The sequence below is a fragment of the Clinocottus analis genome, unplaced genomic scaffold (genome assembly GCF_023055335.1).
Source record: "Clinocottus analis isolate CAN_PGR_092001 unplaced genomic scaffold, fCliAna1.0.p SCAF_28, whole genome shotgun sequence".
Taxonomy (NCBI): domain Eukaryota; kingdom Metazoa; phylum Chordata; class Actinopteri; order Perciformes; family Cottidae; genus Clinocottus; species Clinocottus analis.
In genome coordinates, this window is record NW_027176020.1 from 306992 (window position 1) to 332184 (window position 25193).

At 52.0% G+C, this 25193-nt stretch overlaps 2 protein-coding genes across 7 annotated transcripts in view; one reads left to right on the top strand and one right to left on the bottom strand.

Annotated features, from left to right (window-relative positions):
• Positions 1–22430, top strand: part of tmem131 (transmembrane protein 131) — a 22961-nt gene extending 531 nt beyond the window's left edge. The window contains exons 2-41 of one of the 3 annotated variants that reach the window (XM_068592910.1): positions 2653–2714; positions 2836–2876; positions 3461–3529; positions 3862–3982; positions 5932–6048; positions 6184–6306; positions 6468–6548; positions 6830–6980; positions 7066–7122; positions 7668–7729; positions 7845–7953; positions 8350–8458; positions 8588–8741; positions 9453–9623; positions 9815–9925; positions 10318–10452; positions 10527–10631; positions 10855–10941; positions 11071–11223; positions 11405–11480; positions 11577–11691; positions 11765–11903; positions 12644–12753; positions 13064–13136; positions 13224–13369; positions 13455–13597; positions 14183–14369; positions 14445–14630; positions 16578–16733; positions 16847–17283; positions 17356–17549; positions 17643–17773; positions 17889–18001; positions 18153–18290; positions 18785–18926; positions 19927–20039; positions 20568–20640; positions 20886–20989; positions 21439–21584; positions 21685–22430. In XM_068592910.1, coding sequence (XP_068449011.1) covers positions 2653–2714; positions 2836–2876; positions 3461–3529; positions 3862–3982; positions 5932–6048; positions 6184–6306; positions 6468–6548; positions 6830–6980; positions 7066–7122; positions 7668–7729; positions 7845–7953; positions 8350–8458; positions 8588–8741; positions 9453–9623; positions 9815–9925; positions 10318–10452; positions 10527–10631; positions 10855–10941; positions 11071–11223; positions 11405–11480; positions 11577–11691; positions 11765–11903; positions 12644–12753; positions 13064–13136; positions 13224–13369; positions 13455–13597; positions 14183–14369; positions 14445–14630; positions 16578–16733; positions 16847–17283; positions 17356–17549; positions 17643–17773; positions 17889–18001; positions 18153–18290; positions 18785–18926; positions 19927–20039; positions 20568–20640; positions 20886–20989; positions 21439–21584; positions 21685–21978 — 5234 coding nt within the window. In that variant the 3' untranslated portion in view covers positions 21979–22430. Of the gene's footprint in view, positions 1–2652; positions 2715–2835; positions 2877–3460; positions 3530–3861; positions 3983–5931; positions 6049–6183; positions 6307–6432; positions 6549–6829; positions 6981–7065; positions 7123–7667; positions 7730–7844; positions 7954–8349; positions 8459–8587; positions 8742–9452; positions 9624–9814; positions 9926–10317; positions 10453–10526; positions 10632–10854; positions 10942–11070; positions 11224–11404; positions 11481–11576; positions 11692–11764; positions 11904–12643; positions 12754–13063; positions 13137–13223; positions 13370–13454; positions 13598–14182; positions 14370–14444; positions 14631–16577; positions 16734–16846; positions 17284–17355; positions 17550–17642; positions 17774–17888; positions 18002–18152; positions 18291–18781; positions 18927–19926; positions 20040–20567; positions 20641–20885; positions 20990–21438; positions 21585–21684 lie in introns of those variants that run through there. The other 2 variants (XM_068592909.1, XM_068592911.1) reach the window with 2 other exon arrangements.
• A 185-nt stretch (positions 22431–22615) lies between these two features.
• Positions 22616–25182, bottom strand: si:ch211-201h21.5 (uncharacterized protein LOC555526 homolog). 4 transcript variants are annotated; one of them, XM_068592943.1, is made up of 6 exons: positions 25101–25182; positions 24455–24643; positions 24194–24376; positions 23982–24093; positions 23226–23362; positions 22616–23047 (listed from the first exon to the last, which is right to left on the bottom strand). In XM_068592943.1, exons 2-6 carry the CDS (start codon positions 24635–24637, stop codon positions 22649–22651), a joined length of 1014 nt encoding a protein of 337 aa, XP_068449044.1. In that variant the 5' UTR covers positions 24638–24643; positions 25101–25182; the 3' UTR covers positions 22616–22648. The 4 variants fall into 4 exon arrangements, with proteins under 4 accessions (XP_068449044.1, XP_068449043.1, XP_068449042.1 ...); XM_068592942.1 differs by having other exon boundaries at positions 24455–24677; XM_068592941.1 differs by having other exon boundaries at positions 25081–25182.
• Between the last annotated feature and the right edge of the window lie 11 nt (positions 25183–25193).

Genomic DNA, 25193 nt, shown 5'->3' on the forward strand with positions numbered 1-25193 from the left:
GGTCCAGCTCTTATTATGAGGGTAAGGGTCCTTCATTAGGGGGTTACGGGTGCTTTATTAGAGATTAGGGTCCTTATTAGGAGGTTTAGCGTGCTTTAATAGGGGGTTTAGGGTCCTTTATTACGGGTTAGGGTCTTTCATTAGGGGTTAGGTTTTTTTAAAGAGTGAGTTAGGGTCCTTTATGAGAGGGTTAGGGTCCTTTAAGAGAGAGTTAGGGTCCTTTATGAGAGGGTTAGGGTCCTTTAAGAGAGAGTTAGGGTCCTTTAAGAGAGAGTTAGGGTCCTTTATGAGAGGGTTAGGGTCCTTTAAGACAGGGTTAAGGTCCTTTATGAGAGGGTTAGGGTCCTTTAAGAGAGGGTTAGGGTCCTTTAAGAGAGAGTTAGGGTCCTTTATGAGAGGGTTAGGGTCCTTTATGAGAGGGTTAGTGTCCTTTATGAGAGGGTTAGGGTCCTTTATGACAGGGTTAGGGTCCTTTATGAGAAGGTTAGGGTCCTTTAAGAGAGGGTTAGGGTCCTTTAAGAGAGGGTTAGGGTCCTTTATGAGAGGGTTAGGGTCCTTTATGAGAGGGTTAGGGTCCTTTAAGAGAGAGTTAGGGTCCTTTATGAGAGGGTTAGGGTCCTTTATGAGAGGGTTAGGGTCCTTTATGAGAGGGTTAGGGTCCTTTAAGAGAGGATTAGGGTCCTTTAAGAGAGGGTTAGGGTCCTTTATGAGAGGGTTAGGGTCCTTTATGAGAGGGTTAGGGTCCTTCTTCGTGAGGATGAGTGGGCCCAGGAAGTGTTGATGTGTTTTTTTGCACAACACAATCTGACACCTCATCGCCCTGGAAGAGATACAGGAAGTGACACATGACGCAGAGGAAGTCTCTGCTGCACGACGCATGAAGCTGAGAACACGCATGAAGCTGAGAACACGCGGCTCTTACACGAGCAAACATGTCAACGTGTCTATAAATAAAGAACAACAATAAAGAACAGTTTATAAAAAGACCGGATGAACGTGTGATGAACTTGTGTTGGGGTTGTTGGCGTGTTGGAGCGGCTCAGCGTGTTGGCGTGTGGTTAGCGTGTTGGAGCGGCTCGGCGCCTCAGAGCCTCACGGGGTAAAACTCAGAGTTTAACTGCTGTGACGCCGAGATGCAAATGAGACATTAAACAAACTGCTGTCCTTTGTGGTCGTTGCACGAAGAAGCAGAACTACTCCAAGAGTCCACCGGTTCACTAGTTCACCGGTTCACTAGTTCACTGGTTTCACTAGTTCACTGGTTTCACTGGTTCACTGGTTTCACTAGTTCACTAGTTCACTGGTTTCACTAGTTCACTGGTTTCACTAGTTCACTGGTTCACTGGTTCACTGGTTTCACTAGTTCACTGGTTTCACTAGTTCACTGGTTCACTGGTTTCACTAGTTCACTGGTTTCACTAGTTCACTGGTTTCACTAGTTCACTGGTTTCACTAGTTCACTGGTTTCACTAGTCCACTGGTTCACTAGTTCACTGGTTTCACTAGTTCACTGTTTCACTGGTTTCACTGGTTTCACTAGTTCACTGGTTCACTGGTTTCACTAGTTCACCGGTTCACTAGTTCACTGGTTTCACTAGTTCACTGGTTTCACTAGTTCACTGGTTCCACTGGTTCACTGGTTTCACTAGTTCACTGGTTTCACTGGTTCACTGGTTTCACTAGTTCACTGGTTTCACTAGTTCACTGGTTTCACTGGTTCACTGGTTTCACTAGTTCACTGGTTCACTGGTTTCACTAGTTCACTGGTTTCACTAGTTCACTGGTTTCACTAGTCCACTGGTTCACTAGTTCACTGGTTTCACTAGTTCACTGTTTCACTGGTTTCACTGGTTTCACTAGTTCACTGGTTCACTGGTTTCACTAGTTCACCGGTTCACTAGTTCACTGGTTTCACTAGTTCACTGGTTTCACTGGTTCACTGGTTTCACTGGTTCACTGGTTTCACTAGTTCACTGGTTTCACTAGTTCACTGGTTCACTAGTTCACTGGTTTCACTGGTTCACTGGTTTCACTGATTCACTAGTTCACTGGTTTCACTGGTTCACTGGTTTCACTGGTTCACTAGTTCACTGGTTTCACTGGTTCACTAGTTCTGTTTGAGGAGATTTACACTCTGCTGTGATCAAAATTTCACTTCCTGTTGAGTAACGTTCAGGACTCTTCACTCTGGTTCCAAGCTGATCGCATGGGAAGGTGTGTAACTAAGACACTTAAGTACACGTAAGTGTCTTAGTTACACAATTTAAGGACACTTAAGGTCACTTAAGTGTCTTAGTTACACAATTTAAGGACACTTAGGGACTTTCGTGGAGCGTTCGGGCTCAGCCGTGGAGCCCCATGGCGTAAAGAGTTCTCCTGCATCAGGTGTGATGTCATGGCTGCGTGGGATGTGAACCCGCGTCATGCCGGTGAAACCTCAAAAGGAAAACCAAAAGCTGAGTTGTTGCCTCACGCCATCGGATCTGCTGAGACGAGTTTTAACAAAGAGCGTTTTGATGAAGCTGGTGTTGTGTTCAGGGTGCATGGAGAGAACAGGTTCAGATCCCTCAGGAGGTTTACAGGTCAGATCTCTCTGGTGATGATGATGATTAAGATGAAGGTGACACTGATCCGGTCTTCTTCTTGTTACAGCATTCATCCAGTCAGACACAATTCTAGAAGTTTTACATTTTGGTGAGGGGAGCCTTTTACAGGTAAATTATGATTTATTACTTTAGTGTGTGTGTGTGTGTGTGTGTGTGTGTGTGTGGTTTAAATGAGTTTAAAGTGATGTCATGTGTAGTTTCATCACTTCTTTTCTTCGTCTTCCGGCAGGCCGAGTCTGACGTTGATTTTAATTTATATCATCAACAAAGGTGAGTCTAAGCTCCTCCCCCTTACACCTGTGTGTTTGTGTCACGTCTCAGGCTACGAGACCAAAACAATCTCGTCCACACGGTGTGTGTGTGTGTGTGTGTGTGTGTGTGTGTGTGTGTGTGTGTGTGTGTGTGTGTGTGTGTGTGTGTGTGTGTGTGTGTGTGTGTGTGTGTGTGTGTGTGCATGCTTCCTCCCTCTCCTGCAGAGTGTAGTAGTCTAATAGCAGTGTGTAGCCACGCCCTCTCCTGAGGGGGCGGAGCCTCAGGGCGTCTCTCCTTACTGTCATTGTGTAGAAACACCTCCAACAGGTCGGGCGAGTTCTGAGTTCAGAGGGAGAGAGAGGACAGCCTGTCCAGTACACACACGCATACTTCTACACTGATACTTACACATGCATATACTGTGTGTATACTTGTACACACTTGTCCGTGCTGCTGAGATGTTCCCCTGCAGCCGCGTCCTCTGGATCCAGCGCCGCCCCCTCAGGGCCGGGGGCCTCGTCTGAGATGTCCAACATGGACACGTGTGTGTCTCTGTTGTTGTTGTTGTTGTTGTTGTCGTCTCACCTGCCCGTCTCTCGCAGCGCGGCGCCGCATCGAGGGAACTGCAGGCCGATCCGCTTCGAGCCGCCGATGCTGGACTTCCACGAGCAGTGAGTTGTGTCGTCCTTCCTCTCCTCACTCCTAGTCACTCAAGTACAGGTCTCTGGGACTAGAACCCTGCTGTGGGACTAGAACCCTTTAGGACCCAGAGGTTCTCCTCCTGCCAGCTTGACGCATCTCAGAGGAATCTTCAGAGTTATTGGATCGCATTCCTCTGTGACACGACCTGAAAATAACCCATCAGGGATCATTTAGGGCTTTTATTCTGAAACTATATTTTTATTTATATATATATATATATATATATATACTCTGTTTTATTGCTTTGCATGTGTTGTGTTCTCGCTCTCACACAAGCTCTTCCTCCTCCTCTTCCTCACAGGCCGGTGGGGATGCCCAAGATGGAGAAAGTTTATTTACATAATCCGAGCTCAGAAGAAATTAGTTTGATATCGATATCAGCAACAACGGCACATTTTCATGCGTCATTTTTCCAGAACAGGGTAAGTGCCCTGAACGCCTCGTTGGTTTGTGTTGTTGTTGTTGTTGTTGTTGTTGTTGTTGCACGTGACTCGCGTGGAGTGAAGGAGTGGAGGGCGTAGAGGAGGAGGCGTTCAAAGACTGAGTGGAGGTCTGGACATTGAGCTCTTTCTGGTCTGCAGGTGCAGCAGAGCACTTGTTGCTGGTTTGAATCCCTCGTGAGGTCACGGGGTCTAAAGCTCTGGAAGCAGAGGGTGGACATGTTGTGCTGTTCAACACATGCAGATACAGCGGTTTGGGGCCTTTGTTGATAGAACACGTTCTGGGTTCTCTAGAGCAGCGTCTCCGTGCAGGACCAGAGGGAACCAGTCGGTTCCTCACGTGGACCTCAGAGTCCTGTTTCTCTTGACTGCACCTGAAGCCTCATGGAGGACCGGTTCTGTGGCTCCAGGAGCATTCCTGACATCGCTGTTGCCTCACGTAGAGGGCTGCGTCCTCAGGGCGCCCACGGGCACACCCACAGGCACGTGCACAGGCCCACGTGCACGCCCACAGACACGTGCACGCCCACAGACACGTGCACAGGCGCACGTGCACAGGCCCACGTGCACGCCCACAGACACGTGCATGCCCACCTCCAGGGTTACAGTCTGGTTCATGTGAGAACTCATAACGTCTTCACCAGACTGCAGTTGCATTGGAACACAGAGTCCTGATTCCTGTTTTGCTTCTGCAAAGACTCAAAGAGACGCCAAGAGACTTAAAGACTCAAAGAGACGCCAAGAGACTTAAAGACTCAAAGAGACGCCAAGAGACTTAAAGACTCAAAGAGACGCCAAGAGACTTAAAGACTCAAAAAGACGCCAAGAGACTTAAAGACTCAAAGAGACGCCAAGAGACTTAAAGACTCAAAGAGACTTAAAGACTCAAAAAGACGCCAAGAGACTTAAAGACTCAAAGAGACGCCAAGAGACTTAAAGACTCAAAGAGACTTAAAGACTCAAAGAGACACCAAGAGACTTAAAGACTCAAAGAGACTTAAAGACTCAAAGAGACACCAAGAGACTTAAAGACTCAAAGAGACGCCAAGAGACTTAAAGACTCAAAGAGACGCCAAGAGACTTAAAGACTCAAAGAGACGCCAAGAGACTTAAAGACTCAAAGAGACGCCAAGAGACTTAAAGACTCAAAAAGACGCCAAGAGACTTAAAGACTCAAAGAGACGCCAAGAGACTTAAAGACTCAAAGAGACTTAAAGACTCAAAGAGACTTAAAGACTCAAAAAGACGCCAAGAGACTTAAAGACTCAAAGAGACGCCAAGAGACTTAAAGACTCAAAGAGACTTAAAGACTCAAAGAGACACCAAGAGACTTAAAGACTCAAAGAGACTTAAAGACTCAAAGAGACACCAAGAGACTTAAAGACTCAAAGAGACTTAAATACTCAAAGAGACACCAAGAGACTTAAAGACTCAAAGAGACACCAAGAGACTTAAAGACTCAAAGAGACTTAAAGACTCAAAGAGACACCAAGAGACTTAAAGACTCAAAGAGACTTAAAGACTCAAAGAGACTTAAAGACTCAAAGAGACTTAAAGACGCAAAGAGACTTAAAGACTCAAAGAGACACCAAGAGACTTAAAGACTCAAAGAGACTTAAAGACTCAAAGAGACTTAAAGACTCAAAGAGACACCAAGAGACTTAAAGACTCAAAGAGACTTAAAGACTCAAAGAGACACCAAGAGACTTAAAGACTCAAAGAGACTTAAAGACGCAAAGAGACTTAAAGACGCAAAGAGACTCACAGACTTGAGGTGTTGTGTATCTGGTGGTCGGTGCTGCAGCGTCCCAGAAGCCTTTGTGTTTCTGTGACGTGAGGTCCAGGTGCAGAAGTAAAACACTGTGTGTGTGTGTGTGTGTGTGTGCGTGTGTGTGTGCATGTGTTTACAGTGTTGTGTTCTCTCCCCTCAGATAATCCCTCCAGGAGGAAACACGTCGTTCGACGTGGTTTTTCTCGCTCGAGTCGTCGGGAACGTAGAAAACACTTTATTTATAAACACGTCTCATCACGGGGTGTTCACCTACCAGGTGAGGAGAGCAGGAGACCCTCTGGCTGCTGGAGGGGCGGGGCTCATCTCACTCACTCACTCACTCACTCACTCACTCACTCACTCACTCACTCACTCACTCACTCACTCACTCTCCCTCTCTCCCTCTCTACAGGTTTTTGGGGTCGGGATCCCAAACCCCTACCGGCTGCGACCCTTCATCGGGGCTCGAGTCCCCGTGAACAGCAGCTTCTCCCCGCTCATAAACATCCACAACCCCTTCAGTGAGCCTCTGCAGGTGAGGAGGAGGCGTCGGGGAGGATATTTTATTGTTTTTAATCTCTCCGGATTATATTATATATTATTTGTATTTTATTTGATGAGGCTCCTCCTCCTCACATGAGGCTCCTCCTCCTCACATTAGGCTCCGCCTCCTCACATGCACGTTGTGGTCTTCAGGTGGTGGAGATGTACTCCAGCGGAGGAGACCTTCACCTGGAGCTCCCCACGGGACAACAAGGAGGCACCGGGAAGCTCTGGGTTGGTTTTATGTTCTTATTGTTTATGAATCCTCACTTGCTGTTGCTCCTCCGACTGGAAGGGATTTGATCCCATCAAATTAGTGCCACACAGTGTCGCGTTGTTACTCGTCCCCGTGTCGCGTTGTTACTCGTCCCCGTGTCGCGTCGTTACTCGTCCCCGTGTCGCGTTGTTACTCGTCCCCGTGTCGCGTTGTTACTCGTCCCCGTGTCGCGTTGTTACTCGTCCCCGTGTCGCGTTGTTACTTGTCCCCGTGTCACGTTGTTACTCGTCCCCTGCAGGAGATCCCCCCGTTTGAGACGAAGGGCGTGATGAGAGCCAGCTTCTCCTCCAGAGACGTGGACAACCACACGGCCTTCATCCGCATCAAGACCAACGCCCCCAACGAGGACCAGTTCATCATCCTGCCGGTGGAGGTGGAGGTCACGTCCGGTGAGTTTCTCACTTCCTGTTCTGACACTTCCTGCTCTGCCCCCCTCAGTCAGCTGACCCCCTCCCCCTCCTCTCTGTGTTGCAGCTCCTGGTATTTACTCGTCCACAGAGATGCTGGACTTCGGTACTCTGCGCTCACAAGGTAGGAGGAGGTCCATCTGGAGGGTTTCTGTCTCTCTCTTCTCACTCTTATTACACATATTACTCTTCTCACTCTTATTACACATATTACTCTTCTCACTCTTATTACACATATTACTCTTCTCACTCTTATTACACATATTACTCTTCTCTCTCTTCTCTCTCTTATTACACGTATTACTCTTCTCACTCTTATTACACATATTACTCTTCTCTCTCTTCTCACTCTTATTACACATATTACTCTTCTCTCTCTTCTCACTCTTATTACACATATTACTCTTCTCTCTCTTCTCTCTCTTATTACACGTATTACTCTTCTCTCTCTTCTCTCTCTTATTACACATATTACTCTTCTCACTCTTATTACACATATTACTCTTCTCTCTCTTCTCACTCTTATTACACATATTACTCTTCTCTCTCTTCTCACTCTTATTACACGTATTACTCTTCTCACTCTTATTACACATATTACTCTTCTCACTCTTATTACACGTATTACTCTTCTCTCTCTTCTCACTCTTTCTGCTTTTCTCCTCACAGATCGTCCTAAACTGCTAAATCTGCACCTTTTAAACTCGGGAACCAAAGACGTTCCCATCACGGTAGGTCTCCTCGTTCTGAAGGAGTCTCCAGCTTGTGTCTGGGTGTGACCTTTGTGACCTCTGTGACCTCACCGTGACCTCTGGGACCTCACCGTGACCTTGTGCCGCTCCGCAGAGCATCCGGACGACTCCGTCTAACGAAGCCGTGTCGGTGGACTTCAAGGCGGTGACGCTGAAGGCCGGAGAGAGCCGGTACACCAAAGTAGCAAGCATCAGTTTTGATGGTGAGTCGCTTCACTTCTTCACAGCACCCTGGTCCTCTCTTCTCTTCTCTCATCCTCTCTTCTCTCATCCTCTCTTCTCTTCTCTCATCCTCTCTTCTCTCATCCTCTCTTCTCTTCTCTCATCCTCTCTTCTCTCTTCTCTCATCCTCTCTTCTCTTCTCTCATCCTCTCTTCTCTCATCCTCTCTTCTCTTCTCTCATCCTCTCTTCTCTCATCCTCTCTTCTCTTCTCTCATCCTCTCTTCTCTCTTCTCTCATCCTCTCTTCTCTTCTCTCATCCTCTCTTCTCTCATCCTCTCTTCTCTTCTCTCATCCTCTCTTCTCTCATCCTCTCTTCTCTTCTCTCATCCTCTCTTCTCTCATCCTCTCTTCTCTCATCCTCTCATCTTCTCTTCAGCCTCAAAGGCCAGAAGAGCGTTCCAGTTCTCTGGGAAGATAACGGTGAAAGCCAAAGAGAAGAGCTACTCCAAGCTGGAGATCCCTTACCAGGCCGAGGTCCTCGACGGGTGAGGGAGTGTGTGTGTGTGTGTGTGTGTGTGTGTGTGTGTGTGTGTGTGTGTGTGTGTGTGTGTGTGTGTGTGTGAGTGAGAGAGATGTAGGGTTTGGGTTCCTGACCCTGTCCCCGTCTCCTGCAGCTACCTGGGCTTCGACCACACGGCCACACTGTTCCACATCAGGGACTCCCCCGTGGACCCGGTGGAGCGGCCCATCTTCCTCACCAACGCCTTCAGCTTCGCCGTCCGGATCCACAACGTGTCGCTGCCCGAGGAGGCCCGGACCATGTTCCAGGTGAGTCAGGGGGTCTAGAGGACCATGTTCCAGGTGAGTCAGGGGGTCTAGAGGACCATGTTCCAGGTGAGTCGGGGGGTCTAGAGGACCATGTTCCAGGTGAGTCAGGGGGTCTAGAGGACCATGTTCCAGGTGAGTCAGGGGGTCTAGAGGACCATGTTCCAGGTGAGTCAGGGGGTCTAGAGGACCATGTTCCAGGTGAGTCGGGGGGTCTAGAGGACCATGTTCCAGGTGAGTCGGGGGGTCTAGAGGACCATGTTCCAGGTGAGTCAGGGGGTCTAGAGGACCATGTTCCAGGTGAGTCAGGGGGTCTAGAGGACCATGTTCCAGGTGAGTCAGGGGGTCTAGAGGACCATGTTCCAGGTGAGTCAGGGGGTCTAGAGGACCATGTTCCAGGTGAGTCGGGGGGTCTAGAGGACCATGTTCCAGGTGAGTCGGGGGGTCTAGAGGACCATGTTCCAGGTGAGTCGGGGGGTCTAGAGGACCATGTTCCAGGTGAGTCGGGGGGTCTAGAGGACCATGTTCCAGGTGAGTCAGGGGGTCTAGAGGACCATGTTCCAGGTGAGTCGGGGGGTCTAGAGGACCATGTTCCAGGTGAGTCAGGGGGTCTAGAGGACCATGTTCCAGGTGAGTCAGGGGGTCTAGAGGACCATGTTCCAGGTGAGTCCCCTGTGATGGGTCCAGACTCGTGACCCTCTGCTCCTCCCCCAGGTGCAGAACCTCAGCGCTCCGGTTCTGGTTCCCCCTCACGAGTCCCGCTACATCTTCTCGCTGCTCTTCCGGCCGGTCCGGCCCTCCCTCCACATCGACAGCAACATCCTGCTCATCACCAACGCCTCCAAGTTCCACCTGCCGGTCCGGGCCTACACCGGCTTCCTCGAGGTCAGGGGTCACTCACTGGAGTACTCGCAAGGGTCCATGTTGTTTACCACAGTAAAAGTACTACTACCACACTGTAAAGCGGTTCGTAGTAGACCCTAACCCTGTGGCAGTGAGAGTACTACTACCACGCAGTAGAAATCTCTGTTACAGAGTACTACTACTACGCAGTATAAATACATGTCTCCACACAGCCTCTGGTCCTGCCTCCCAGTCTGAAGGAGAACATCTTGGACTTTGGAGTCCGCAGTGCGACCGACACCAGCAGCGTCACGTTTGTGGTGGTCAACAGTAACCCCATCGAGGTGTTTATGACCCTTTATTACTGTTTATGACCCTTTATTACTGTTTATTATCCTTTATTACTGTTTATTACCCTTTATTACTGCTTATTACTATTTATTACCGTTTATTACCCTTTATTACTGTTTATTATCCTTTATTACTGTTTATTATCCTTTATTACTGTTTATTATTGTTTTTACTGCTTTTTACCGTTTCTTATAGTTTTTACGTTTCCTACAGTTTTTACCGTTACGTTCCTCACGTTTTATCCTTTTTATTCCTGTTTATTCCGTTTGTCCCGTCCCTGACTCCGTAGAACAGCATCTTCCTGTTACCTTCCTGTTACAGTAGCTTCCTGTTGGCCGTCCAATGGGAGGTCTTGATTAATGAGCTGCTGGCGTTCCCCCTGCAGCTGGAGATCAAGTCGTGGCTGCTGACGGGCGACAGTCTGTCCATGGAGCTGCTGAAGACGGAGCGAGGGAACGCCACGGCGGCGCTGAGCCGCCTGCGCGAGCTGCAGAACGGCTCGGCCTCGCAGCAGAAGACGGTGAGCCCATGAGAGACCATGTGAGACCATGTTTACAGAGCCGCGTCTCTGACGCCGCCTCCGTGTCTCTGCAGGTCATCTTGGCGTCGGGGTACTACGCCGCCTTCAGGGTGACTCTGGTGGCGGCGGCGCTGGAGGGCGCGTACGACGGAGCCGTGCACCTCACCACGGACTACGAGGTGGGCGGCGCCATGCGAGGCTGCTGCTTGCAGCCGGACGCGACCTTGCTAACTCTCTCTCTCTCTCTCTCTCTCTCTCCCTCTCTCTCTCTCTCTCTCTCTCTCTCTCTCCCTCTCTCTCTCCCTCTCTCTCTCTCTCTCTCTCTCTCCCCCTCTCTCTCTCTCTCTCCCTCTCTCTCTCTCTCTCTCTCTCTCTCTCTCTCTCTCTCTCCCTCTCTCTCAGATCCTCACCATCCCAGTGCGGGCGCTCATCGCCGTGGGGTCGCTGACCAGCTCTCCTCGGCACATCGTGCTGCCGCCATCGTTCCCGGTGAGAAGCCTCGGCAATGCGTTGCTCCGTGAGGTTGCTCCGTGAGGTTGCTCCGTGAGGTTGCTCCGTGAGGTTGCTCTATGAGGTTGCTTGGTTGCCCAGAGGCCTGACGGTGTGCTCCCCCCTCAGGGCAGAGTGGTCCACCAGAGCTTCAGCATCCAGAGCTCCTTCACTCAGAAGGTGCGTCTGCAGCAGATCCGCTCGCTGACCTCTGACCTCCGCTTCTACTACAAGCGGCTGCGCAGCAACAAGGACGAGCTGGAGCCCCGCAGGAGGTCCAAGGTACTGCAGCACAGGAGAGCAACGCTGATGCTTCAAGTCTCCTTCATTTGAGTCATTGAGGTTTTCTGTCTGCTTTGACTCCTCATCGTGAGTTTCAATAGGGCCCTGCAGCTCGCTGGTCAGGTGGTGTGAGCTCCGTCTGGAACAGAGCGTCATCCTTTTCTTTGCTGGTGTTTTTCAGGTGGCGAACATTTACTTTGACGCCAGCCTGCAGTGTGGGGAGCTCTGCTACGTGGGGCTGCCCTTCCTGCTGAAGGGTGAGCTCATTACATTATACTGCATTATTTATCACAAGCTAAACCTTCGCTGAGAAGTCGTCTTATAAAGTCTACCCCCCCCCTCGTTCCCCCCAGCTGAGTCCAGGCCCCCCGGCCTCGCCCTGCAGGAGGACATCTGGGACTCTGACGTGGATCTGCACCAGAAGCTGCTGCGCCGCTGGAAGGAGCTCAAGGAGCGCTCGGGCCACAGGTGAGTCCACCGAAGCCCCGCCCCCAGGTGGGTTAGCCCCGCCCCCTCACGCCATGTCTCTGCTCCCCTGCAGCGTGGACGCCGTCTTCGAGGTCAACACGGACCTCCAGAAGAACGTTCAGGCCAGAATCACAGCTCACCTCACCTGGCCCTCGCTGGTCAACTCCAGCCGCAGCATCCAGTTCCCCCTCACCAACACCAACGGGTCCTCTGTGAGTACAGCCCGCTGGTGCTACTGGTGCTACTGGTGCTACTGGTGCTACTGGTGCTAGTGGTGCTACTGGTGCTACTGGTGCTACTGGTGCTACTGGTCCTATTGGTGCTACTGGTGCTACTGGTCCTATTGGTGCTACTGGTCCTATTGGTGCTACTGGTCCTATTGGTGCTACTGGTCCTACTGGTGCTACTGGTCCTATTGGTGCTACTAGTGCTACTGGTAGTTTCACACAGAATGTTGACAAACGCCTGAACTGACAAATCACAGTGAAAGGAGGAGCTTCACACAGACTACAGACACTCAGACTACAGACACACATACCACAGACACTCAGACTACAGACACACATACCACAGACACGCATACCACAGACACGCAGACTACAGACACTCAGACTACAGACACTCAGACTACAGACACGAATACCACAGACACGCATACCACAGACACTCGGACCACAGACACTCGGACCACAGACACTCGGACCACAGACACTCGGACCACAGACACTCGGACCACAGACACTCGGACCACAGACACTCGGACCACAGACACTCGGACCACAGACACTCATACTACAGACACTCAGACTACAGACATTCAGACTACAGACACACAGGAGCTCACAGACAGACTTCAGGCTCTGGTGGATCTCACAGCGGATTCTTTCCTGGATCTTTGAGTGTTTCTGCAGCCGCTGGAGGAGCCAGAGGGTTAAACTCTGTGTGTCTGCAGGAGGAGGAGGTGATCCTGCAGAACCCGGCCGACGTGCTGGTCTACGTCCAGGTGCTCCCTCTGGCGCTGCTGCCCAACCCCTCTGTGTTCTCTGGGAAGCTGGCTGACAGGTGGGTCACATGGTCTACTGGTCACATGGTCTACTGGTCTACTGGTCACATGGTCTACTGGTCACATGGTCACATGGTCTACTGGTCACATGGTCTACTGGTCACATGGTCTACTGGACATATGGTCACATGGTCCACTGGTCACATGGTCCACTGGTCACATGGTCACATGGTCTACTGGTCACATGGTCACATGGTCTACTGGTCACATGGTCTACTGGTCACATGGTCACATGGTCTACTGGATATGAAACATCTTTTACTTCTTCATCCCCTCGTCTTCCTCTCAGTCGTTGTATTGTAATTCCAGGCTGCCGTTGGGGAATCTGTCCAACATCAACATCGACACGAGCACTCTGGAGTTCCAGGTGCACAGGAACCAGGTGAGTGACGACGGCCTTCACTTCTCACCCGATCAATAACGTCTGATCAATAACGTCTGATCAATAACACCGTGTGCGTGTGGGCAGACGCCGGTGAAGAGCAGCTCTGGCTTCGAGGGCTCCAGCAGGGCGTTTGTGTACAACCTGCTGCTGCAGCCCGGAGAGCTGAAGGCCTTCAGCGTGAGGTTCACGCCCAGCAGCAACCACAGCGTGAGCTCGCTGCTCATCGTCAGGTAGAGCTGCTGCCACGAGCTGCTGTTGAAACATGTCTCAGTGTAGATGACGCCTCTATTTAAAGTGTTTTAATGGCGCTCTCAGGAACAACCTGACGGTGATCGACACCATCGTGCTTCACGGCCGAGGAACCACGGAGAGCCTGAAGGTCGCCGGGAAGCCGCCCGGACACGGCAGCTCCCTGAGGTTCAAGATGACGGAGGCGCTGCTGAAGGACTGCACGGACCGTAAGCCCAGACCACTGCTGTAGTACAGAGACAACACATGTAGTTCTCCTGGTGTCCACCAGGGGCATCACTGCTGTAGTACAGAGACAACACATGTAGTTCTCCTGGTGTCCACCAGGGGCATCACTGCTGTAGTACAGAGACAACACATGTAGTTCTCCTGGTGTTCACCAGGGGCATCACTGCTGTAGTACAGAGACAACACATGTAGTTCTCCTGGTGTTCACCAGGGGCATCACTGCTGTATTATAGAGATAATACATGTAGTTCTCCTGGTGTCCACTAGGGGCATCACTGCTGTATTATAGAGATAATACATGTAGTTCTCCTGGTGTCCACTAGGGGCATCACTGCTGTATTACAGAGATAATACATGTAGTTCTCCTGGTGTCCACTAGGGGCATCACTGCTGTATTACAGAGATAATACATGTAGTTCTCCTGGTGTCCACTAGGGGCATCACTGCTGTATTATAGAGATAATACATGTAGTTCTCCTGGTGTCCACTAGGGGCATCACTGCTGTATTACAGAGACAACACATGTAGTTCTCCTCCTTTATTTAACCTCCTTGGTTTCCTCTCAGGGGTGAAAGTGAAGGAGCCGAACTTCACCCTGAAGAGGACGTTCCGAGTGGAGAACACGGGTTTGCTCCCCATCACCATCCGGTCGGCTCAGATCAACGGACAGGCCTGCGAGGGTTATGGGTTCAAGGTCCTGAACTGTCACGAGTTCGCACTGAAGCCCAACGCTTCAAAAGACCTCGTCATCCTGTAAGTGCTGCAGAGGATTCACACCTGCAGCCCTCCTGCAGTCCAGATCTCTAACCTCCTCGTGTTCCCGCTCAGGTTCACGCCCGACTTCACGTCGTCTCGCGTGATCCGGGAGCTGAAGCTGGTGACGTGCGGAGGCTCAGAGTTCGTGTTCGCCCTGAACGCCTCGCTGCCGTACCACCTGCTGGCGGCCTGCGCCGAGACGCTGCCGCGGCCCAGCTGGGAGCTGGAGCTGTACGTCATGGTGTCGCTCATCATGAGGTGAGCAGTACGTCATGGTGTCGCTCATCATGAGGTGAGCAGTACGTCATGGTGTCGCTCATCATGAGGTGAGCAGTACGTCATGGTGTCTCATCATGAGGTGAGCAGTACGTCATGGTGTCTCATCATGAGGTGAGCTGTACGTCATGGTGTCGCTCATCATGAGGTGAGCAGTACGTCATGGTGTCGCTCATCATGAGGTGAGCAGTACGTCATGGTGTCTCATCATGAGGTGAGCAGTACGTCATGGTGTCGCTCATCATGAGGTGAGCAGTACGTCATGGTGTCGCTCATCATGAGGTGAGCAGTACGTCATGGTGTCGCTCATCATGAGGTGAGCAGTACGTCATGGTGTCGCTCATCATGAGGTGAGCAGTACGTCATGGTGTCGCTCATCATGAGGTGAGCAGTACGTCATGGTGTCGCTCATCATGAGGTGAGCAGTACGTCATGGTGTCGCTCATCATGAGGTGAGCAGTACGTCATGGTGTCGCTCATCATGAGGTGAGCAGTACGTCATGGTGTCGCTCATCATGAGGTGAGCAGTACGTCATGGTGTCGCTCATCATGAGGTGAGCAGTACGTCATGGTGTCGCTCATCATGAGGTGAGCAGTACGTCATGGTGTCTCATCATGAGGTGAGCAGTACGTCATGGTGTCGCTCATCATGAGGTGAGCTGTACGTCATGGTGTCTCATCATGAGGTGAGCAGTACGTCATGGTGTCTCATCATGAGGTGAGCTGTACGTCATGGTGTCGCTCATCATGAGGTGAGCAGTACGTCATGGTGTCTCATCATGAGGTGAGCTGTACGTCATGGTTTCTCATCATGAGGTGAGCTGTACGTCATGGTGTCGCTCATCATGAGGTGAGCAGGACGTCATGGTGTCTCATCATGAGGTGAGCAGTACGTCATGGTGTCTCATCATGAGGTGAGCAGTACGTCATGGTGTCGCTCATCATGAGGTGAGCAGTACGTCATGGTGTCGCTCATCATGAGGTGAGCAGTACGTCATGGTGTCTCATCATGAGGTGAGCAGTACGTCATGGTGTCTCATCATGAGGTGAGCAGTACGTCATGGTGTCGCTCATCATGAGGTGAGCAGTACGTCATGGTGTCGCTCATCATGAGGTGAGCAGTACGTCATGGTGTCTCATCATGAGGTGAGCAGTACGTCATGGTGTCTCATCATGAGGTGAGCAGTACGTCATGGTGTCGCTCATCATGAGGTGAGCAGTACGTCATGGTGTCGCTCATCATGAGGTGAGCAGTACGTCATGGTGTCGCTCATCATGAGGTGAGCAGGACGTCATGGTGTCTCATCATGAGGTGAGCAGTACGTCATGGTGTCTCATCATGAGGTGAGCAGTATGTCATGGTGTCTCATCATGAGGTGAGCAGGACGTCATGGTGTCTCATCATGAGGTGAGCAGTACGTCATGGTGTCTCATCATGAGGTGAGCAGTACGTCATGGTGTCTCATCATGAGGTGAGCAGGACGTCATGGTGTCTCATCATGAGGTGAGCAGGACGTCATGGTGTCTCATCATGAGGTGAGCAGTACGTCATGGTGTCTCATCATGAGGTGAGCAGTACGTCATGGTGTCTCATCATGAGGTGAGCAGTACGTCATGGTGTCGCTCATCATGAGGTGAGCTGTACGTCATGGTGTCGCTCATCATGAGGTGAGCTGTACGTCATGGTGTCTCATCATGAGGTGAGCTGTACGTCATGGTGTCTCATCATGAGGTGAGCAGTACGTCATGGTGTCTCATCATGAGGTGAGCAGTATGTCATGGTGTCTCATCATGAGGTGAGCTGTACGTCATGGTGTCTCATCATGAGGTGAGCTGTACGTCATGGTGTCTCATCATGAGGTGAGCAGTACGTCACGGTGGTCCGCGTGTCGCGCGCCCCGACTCACCTGTATGTGGGCGTGTCCTCAGCTCCATGTTCCTGCTGGTCATCGCCACGGCCTACCTGGAGGCGCAGAGCATCTGGGAGCCCTTCAAGCGCCGCGTGGCGGTGGAGGCCAACTGCTCCATGGAGACGGGGAGGCCCTTCAACCTCCGGGAGATCGTGCAGATCCACAGCGACTCAAAGTAGGCGGAGCTCGGACTCATACCTGTAACGTGTCACGTGACTGACTGGAGGCTCTGGTAACGTGTCACGTGACAGCACTGTGTGTCATGCGACGTCTTCTTTCGCCGCTCAGGTTGAACGACTTCGGCGACGGCGCTCCGGCCTCCAGAGGAGCGCCGTCCTCCAACGGGGCGGTGTCTCGGGGCGGAGGCCGGCAGGGAGCCGGCCGCTCCTTCTCCGACTCGGACAGCCAGGACAAGAGGGCGCGGCCGGCCTTCGGTCGCCCGGCGCCGCAGACCGCCTCCTCCCAGCCGGCCAGAGGGGGTCCGGGCCCGGAAGCCCCGCCCCCTCCTCCCCCGCCCGCCGCCTGCCAGCTGACCAACCGGAAGGCTCGCAGCGCCAAACAGCCGGAGCTCCAGAGTGCAGGGTTCTGCGGCACCAGAGGGCTCAGCCTCGAGGAGGCGGAGTACGCCAGCCTGATAGGGGCCATGGACCACGACCTGGACCGCCCAGAGCCGCCAGGCGGCGAGCCGCCGCAGGACATCAGCGCCCAGAGCCTCCAGAACAAAGGTACCGCCTCGCCCCGGCCGCCACGGGCCCGGAGGTCACGCGAGGCTCTGAGCTGTGCTTCCTCTCCTCCAGTGCTGGAATCCAGAGGGAAGCTCCGGGGGAAAACAAAAGCTCAGAAGAAGAAGGAGGAGAAGGAGGAGAAGGAGAAGAAGCCAGCGGGGAAGACTCCCGGAGACGAGCTGAAGGACAACATGGCCGACAACGACGACAGCTCCTCCACCACCACGGAGACGTCCAACCCGGACGTGGAGACCAGCGCCAAGGAGGTCCGGGTCCAGACCCCAAAACCACGTGTTAGACAGTGTCATCACATCACGACATCACCATGACGTCACGTTGTTGGTGCTCTTTTCTTCCAGGAGCCGATGAAGAAGAAAGGACGAACAGCAACGACGGCGAAAGTAAAAGAAGAAACTTCCAGTTTCCTCCTGAAGCCCAAAACCAAGAAGCAGGGGCCGTCGAAGAAGGAGAACCCAGCGGAGAAGTCCAGGTGCGTCATGACGTCATGCGTGATGGCGTCATGTGTGATGACGTTATCTCAGAGCATGTCCTATGATGACCTCATGCGTGATGTCATCATGCGTGATGTCATGGTCTCCCCGCAGCTCTCTGGAGCTGCCCTACGTCACGCCGCTGGAGAACAAGCAGCGCAAGAGCTTCACCACGAAGGCGCTGCTGCCGCTGGGCGCCGCGGCTCGGCCCGCCGCCAGACCCAGATGTGAGTCCAGGTCCTACTGAGCATGCTCACTACGAGGAGTCTGGCATTACCTGGAGACCCCGAACGTCTCATGAGACCTTAAGCCCTCACTAAGTCTTCAAAGCGCCGCACGGGACTGAGACGTGTCTTTGTTTGTTTGTTGTCCTGCTAGTTGAGGGGAAGCTGGAGGACCGCTCCTCCCTGCTGGCCGGCGGCCCGATGCCGGAGCTCAACCACAGCAGCAGCTCAGACGGAGAGAAAGACTTCACGGCTCCAGAGTGGGACGTCCCGCTGAGCAAGCACTGCCTCCGTGAGTCCAGACGGGAACGCCTCCATCCTCCATCCCTCCATTCTTCATCCCTCCATCCTTCATCCCTCCATCCTTCATCCCTCTATCCTCCATCCTTCATCCCTCCATCCTTCATCCCTCTATCCTCTATCCCTCCATCCTTCATCCCTCTATCCTCTATCCCTCCATCCTTCATCCCTCTATCCTCCATCCTTCATTCCTCTATCCTCTATCCTCCATCCCTCTATCCTCTATCCTCCATCCCTTCATCCCTCCATCCTTCATCCCTCCATCCTTCATCCCTCTATCCTCCATCCTTCATCCCTCTATCCTCCATCCTTCATCCCTCCATCCTTCATCCCTCCATCCTTCATCCCTCTATCCTCCATCCTTCATCCCTCTATCCTCCATCCTTCATCCCTCTATCCTCCATCCTTCATCCCTCTATCCTCCATCCTTCATCTCTCCATCCTTCATCCTGCCCTCCTCCTCACGGTCCTCTCTCTCCTCAGAAGACAGCCTCCAGCAGATCTCCCTCCAGACCATAATAGCAGACCCGTTCCTGAAGAGGAGCTCCACTGAGCCTTGCTCCCCTCCCCCCACCTCCCCCGTGCTGCTGTCGCGGGGCTCTTACAGCAGCGTGCTGAACAGCAGCAGGTAAACAACAACAACCACATAAACAAACTAGAGTCCTGTGAACGTGTCATATTCATGTGTTCATTTAGTTTAAATAATGAATCTGCTTTTAATAGAAAGAGGCTCAAAACATCAGCAGCATACATACAGGCATCTATATAAATGTTTATTCTTTTAATAAACTATTGTCTCTCATTCATTTGAGTCATTTAAGGTTTACTGTATGCTTTGAATCCTCATTGTTAGTTTAAATACTACATTTTATCACTTTTACTGTTTACACACACATTTCACACAATGTTTGATCAAGAACATTTAGTTTAAAGTCATAAACGTTTAGTTTAAAGTCATGAACAGTAGTTTAAAGTCATGAACATTTGGTTTGAAGTCATGAACAGTAGTTTAAAGTCATGAACAGTAGTTTAAAGTCATGAACGTTTGGTTTAAAGTCATGAACATTTAGTTTAAAGTCATGAACGTTTGGTTTAAAGTCGTGAACGTTTGGTTTAAAGTCATGAACATTTAGTTTAAAGTCATGAACATTTGGTTTAAAGTCATGAACGTTTGGTTTAAAGTCATGAACGTTTGGTTTAAAGTCATGAACGTTTAGTTTAAAGTCATGAACGTTTAGTTGAAAGTCATGAACGTTTAGTTGAAAGTCATGAACATTAGTTGAAAGTCATGAACATTTAGTTTAAAGTCATGAACGTTTAGTTGAAAGTCATGAACGTTTAGTTGAAAGTCATGAACATTAGTTTAAAGTCATGAACGTTTAGTTTAAAGTCATGAACGTTTAGTTTAAAGTCATGAACGTTTAGTTTAAAGTGTGACTCTTCTGGTCACAACAGGTCTGAACCGTCGTCCTTCAGCACAGATGAAAGTCTCTTGCAGGTTTTTTGTGCTGGATTGTTGAGATGATATTATTATTATTGTTGTTGTTGTTATTATATTATTATTGTTGTTGTTGTTATTATTATGCAAATAGTCTCTGAGCCTTGACACCTGTCACTGTGTGTGACAGTGAGAGCCAGAAGAAAGCTCCAGGGAACCAGCTGGCTGCTGCCCCGCCCCTCACCGGGAAGAACGGGACGCCCACCTTCGCTGCTGTGGCCGCCGGGTACGACAAGAGTCCAGGTGAGTGAGAGAGTCCAGGCGAGTCAGAGAGTCCACGTGAGTGAGAGAGTCCACGTGAGTGAGAGAGTCCAGGTGAGTGAGAGAGTCCACGTGAGTGAGAGAGTCCACGTGAGTGAGAGAGTCCAGGTGAGTCAGAGAGTCCACGTGAGTGAGAGAGTCCAGGTGAGTCAGAGAGTCCACGTGAGTGAGAGAGTCCAGGTGAGTCAGAGAGTCCAGGTGAGTGAGAGAGTCCACGTGAGTGAGAGAGTCCACGTGAGTGAGAGAGTCCAGGTGAGTCAGAGAGTCCACGTGAGTGAGAGAGTCCACGTGAGTGAGAGAGTCCAGGTGAGTCAGAGAGTCCAGGCGAGTCAGAGAGTCCAGGCGAGTCAGAGAGTCCAGGCGAGTCAGAGAGTCCAGGCGAGTCAGAGAGTCCAGGCGAGTCAGAGAGTCCAGGCGAGTCAGAGAGTCCAGGCGAGTCAGAGAGTCCAGGCGAGTCCAGGTGAGTCATAGAGTCCAGGTGAGCTCAGGTGTGACTCTGTGTCCCTGCAGGTGGATCCGGTCCAGGGAAGGCAGACAAGCCTCTGGCTCACATGACGTCAGTGGAGAGCGACAGCTCCGACAGGTGAGACGGGAGATCAAGACCTGTGAACGCCTCAGTGAAGGTTGGAGCGTGTAGTAACGTGTAGTAGCGTGTCTTAGCGTGTTTTAGCGTGTAGTAGCGTGTCTTAGCGTGTAGTAGCGTGTCTTAGCGTGTAGTAGCGTGTCTTAGCGTGTAGTAGCGTGTCTTAGCGTGTAGTAGCGTGTCTTAGCGTGTAGTAGCGTGTCTTAGCGTGTAGTAGCGCGTGGTAACGTGTGTCTGCTCCTCAGCTCGGGGCTCTGGAGTCCCATCGATTCGGCCGGCAGCCCAAACTTCCATTCTGCCAACTCGTTCTCTGCATTCGGACCCAACAGCTCCTTCAACCTCACCAAAGGTACGATGATGATGATGGTGATGATGATGATGGTGGTGGTGATGATGATGGTGGTGGTGATGATGATGATGGTGGTGGTGATGATGATGGTGGTGGTGATGATGATGATGGTGGTGGTGATGATGATGATGGTGGTGGTGATGATGATGATGGTGGTGGTGATGATGATGGTGATGATGGTGATGATGGTGGTGGTGGTGATGATGATGGTGGTGATGATGATGATGGTGGTGGTGATGATGGTGGTGATGATGGTGGTGGTGGTGATGGTGGTGGTGGTGGTGATGATGGTGGTGATGATGATGGTGGTGATGGTGATGATGGTGGTGGTGGTGGTGATGATGATGGTGGTGATGATGATGGTGGTGGTGGTGATGATGATGATGGTGGTGATGATGATGGTGATGGCAGCAGCAGGTGTTGTGTTGTAACTCTTTGCGTGTCGTTAGTTTTCAGTGGGATGAACGTTCCAAAGTCCTCGGAGCCTCAGCAGAGTTGGCCCGAGTTTAGCTCCGCCTCCTCCATCTGGGACACGCCCACCAGCGACTCCCTGCACTCGTGGCCCAGCAGCCCCGGATCCCCGACCCCCACCACCGTAAGACCGCTCTTCCTCTACTGGTTCTGATGGTCTTACTGGTTCTGATGGTCTTACTGGTCCTACTGGTCCCAGCTCATTGTGCTCTCGTCCCTCGCAGTCCCTGCTGGGTTCTGGTCGTAACCCCTGGTCGGCCACGACGCCCTTCAGCAGCTCCATCTGGTCCACCGGCGCCGACTCCGCTCTGCACCCGTTCCCCCCGCCGGCCGGCTCCACCGCGCTGCCGGACCTGAGCGGCGTCCCTGTCCCGTCGTCCTCGCCGCCGCCGCCGCCGCCGGCCGCCACCGAGCTGAGCCGGACCTACAACCCCTGGAACATGTGGCGGCCGACGCTGAGCCGGCGCAGCTCCGAGCCGTGGCCCAGCTCCTCCGACGGCGACGGCGGCGGCAGCTAAACCGGCACCGACCCGACAGGAAGCGACCCGACAGGAAGCGACCCGACAGGAAGCGACCCGACAGGAAGCGTCCCGGCAGGAAGCGTCCTGACAGGAAGTGACCTCAGCGCCGCTGGGTTCTCTGCAGCTTTTTATTCGCGGGCGGAAGCTAACTTTTAATTTGTTTTAACAGGCGACCCCTAATGTCAGACCGCTGGTAGCATGCTATGCTAACGCCAGCCAGCGGACGTTTAGCTCTTAAAGTGACGGCGCACTCCGTCAGGACATCGGATCCTTTTGGTTTTTCAAAAGTCAGAATTTGAACTCCTCGCACTTTTTCTTTGTCATCTGATAAAAAGTGATTCCTCAGAACAACAAACGTTTCGTCTCGAACCAAAAAGCCGTCTGAGACAAACTGATCGAACACTTTGAGTTTGAAGGTTTGTACTGAACATCGCAAATTTAAATAAAGGTTTTCAGCAGAACATTTTGTTCCTCTTCTTTGTTCCACGTGTCCGAACAGAGGAAGCGGTCTGACTGCGGTGAGGCGTTCGGGGTCCCGGTCCCTGAACGCCTCACCGGGTCCCTGAACGCCTCACCGCAGTCAGAACGCTTCCTCGTTTCTACGTAACAAACAGACAACCACAGTTTCCGGAAGAATGAGACGACTCGTGTTTTATTTTGAAAAGCTTCACACCCGGTCCCTCGGCAGCCGGACGGAGTCCAGCAGCATCCTCCTGAACCGGTCCGGGTCGCAGCGGGTCAGCACGCGCACAGCGTGGCTCTTCTTCAGCTCGTCGGCGCGGTCCAGCGCCAGCATGCCGCGGGTCAGCGAGCCCTGCAGCTCCACCCGCACGGGGCACTCCACGCTGTCCGTCACCACGCCGCCGTCGATGCAGGCGGCCATCGCGTACGCGTCGTAGGAGACGAAGCCCGGCCCGAAGAACACCTCCCGCTTGTTCCGCGGGACATCCCGTGAGGAAGAGGAGGAGGAGGAAGACTCCTGGGAGAAGGCCCAGCACCGGGACGTGATGGTCCTCATGAACACGGCAGCGGGGAAGTTCTGACCGATCAGCTCCTGGAAGAAGTCCTGCGGGGGAAACGATGGGTCAGAGAGCTGGTTTAAAGTCCTGGAAATGTGGTTTTCTAGTCCTGGAAAAGTCCTGGAAAAGCAGTGTTCAGAAAGTGTGTGAACCCTGCGGCACCGCAGGGTTCACACACTTTCTGAACACTGCTTTTCTTTTCACAATGCAGAAGTGGCGTCTTACCCACGTCAGCGCGTTCCTGCAGGCGTACTCCCAGGACGCCAGCGAGGTGGGGCACAGGAAGTCCTCCAGCACCACGTAGGCCGCCTCGGGGTCCATGGCGAAGTTGAACTCGGCGCACAGCGTCACGTTGCCCTTTCCTGCGGAGACAAAACGCCAGGTGAGTCGCGGCGGTAAAGCAGCAGACTCGTGGGACTTCACGCACTTTTCAAAGGTGATGGAAATGCATATTCGAAGAAAAAAAAGTCTCTTGGGTCCTTTTGACCGAACAGGAAGTCGGCCATTTTTATTTGTGTGTGATTTTGTTTTTTGTTTTTTCGATTTCGAGAAGCTTTAACAAACTCCTCTGGATTTTATCAGATCCGCTTCAAATTTGGTCGGAACAATCTGAAGACTTTAGTGATTCAAAGGTTTTGAGTTCAAAAGGAACGAAGCCGCAGCGTGGCGGCCAAAACAACCACAAAGACACGCAAAACAACCACAAAGACACACAAAACAACCACAAAGACACACAAAACAACCACAAAGACACACAAAACAACCACAAAGACACGCAAAACAACCACAAAGACACACAAAACAACTACAGGGAGTCATAATCAGCGGCCATTTTACATGAACCTCCATTTCAAAAAGCTCATTTAGCTCCACTGGACTTGCTCGAGTCTTCCCTAAACTCTCCACGCTTCATGGGCTCGCGGCCCGAGTGTGACCACGAGTCCATTTTCTGTGGTTGCCTAGCAACAGTCCGCCCCTCACCTTCCATGTTGCCGCCCATGATGAAGAGGTCTCTGAGCTTCTGGGGGAAACCTGGATCCAGTCTGACCGCCAGCGCCAGATTACTGAGCGGGCCCAGAGCCACCAGCGAGACCTGAGGGAGGGGGCACCTGTTAGAGTGCGTGTGTGTGTGTGTGTGTGTGTGCGTGTGCGTGTGCGTGTGTGTGTGTGTGTGTGTGGAAGCGGCCTCTCACCTGCTGCTGCTGCTCGGTCACCAGCCGGATCATGGCATTGACGGCGTGCTCGCTCTGGATCTTCTCCTCCCACTGCGGGTCCTGGTCTTTGAACACGTCGCCCAGTCCATCGGTTCCAAAGTGGTCCCCCGGGGTTCTGCGGGCCCCGACCAGCGGGCCCGCAGAACCCCGGAACACTGGGATCTGCGGGGAGGACGGACAGCAGGTGAGCTCACAGGACTGCGGTTACGCGGCGTGAAGCAGCGCCGGGTGCAGACGGACCTCCTGGCGCTCGCACACGTCGAGCACCCGCAGAACGTTCTGGCACACGTTCTCCACCGCCGTGTTCCCGAACACGCAGGTGACGGCCAGCACCTGCAGGTCGGGCGCCGCCAGCGCCATCATGAGGGCCTGAGCGTCGTCGATGCCGCAGTCTGTGTCGATTATCACCAAGCGCTTCGCCATCGTCTCCTGGGAGGGTCACAGGGAGGAGCCAATCAGGAGCCTCAAAGAGACACAACACAACCACAAAGAGACACAACACAACCACAAAGAGATACAAAACAACCTTAGAGACACAAAACAACCTCAATGTGACACAAAGAGATATAAAACAACTACAAATAGATATAAAAACAAGTTCAGGGAGTCATAATCGTGTCTTTAGACGCGTCATGTGATCTGCTGCTAATAAACTCAAAGTTACAGACCACAAAAGGAAGTTTGTTTCCTGTGAGCAACACAAGTTCATAAAGTTCATAAAGTTAATAGTTAATAATAACTACAACTAACACACAGGGTCCACGTGACCGACACAACATGTTTGTTGTTTGTTTGCATCTCGGCGTTAGACCGGAACCCGGACCGGGGGAAGAACCCGGACCCCGTCGGACTGGAAGCTGACCCACCTGAGATCACGTGGTCTCACCTCGCGTTCGATGAGCGGCTCGTTCGGTGTTTTAGTTTTGAAGCCGAGAGAGACGTCACACTTTGCTTCTCTGTGAACTTCAGGGCGCCGCCG

Coding starts and splice junctions, on each gene's coding strand:
- si:ch211-201h21.5 (XM_068592943.1), bottom strand. CDS start 24,637: ATGGCGAAGCGCTTGGTGATAATCGACACAGACTGCGGCATCGACGAC. Junction 24,377..24,454: donor ACGTGTGCGAGCGCCAGGAG/GTCCGTCTGCAC, acceptor TCCTCCCCGCAG/ATCCCAGTGTTCCGGGGTTC. Junction 24,094..24,193: donor TGACCGAGCAGCAGCAGCAG/GTGAGAGGCCGC, acceptor CCCCTCCCTCAG/GTCTCGCTGGTGGCTCTGGG.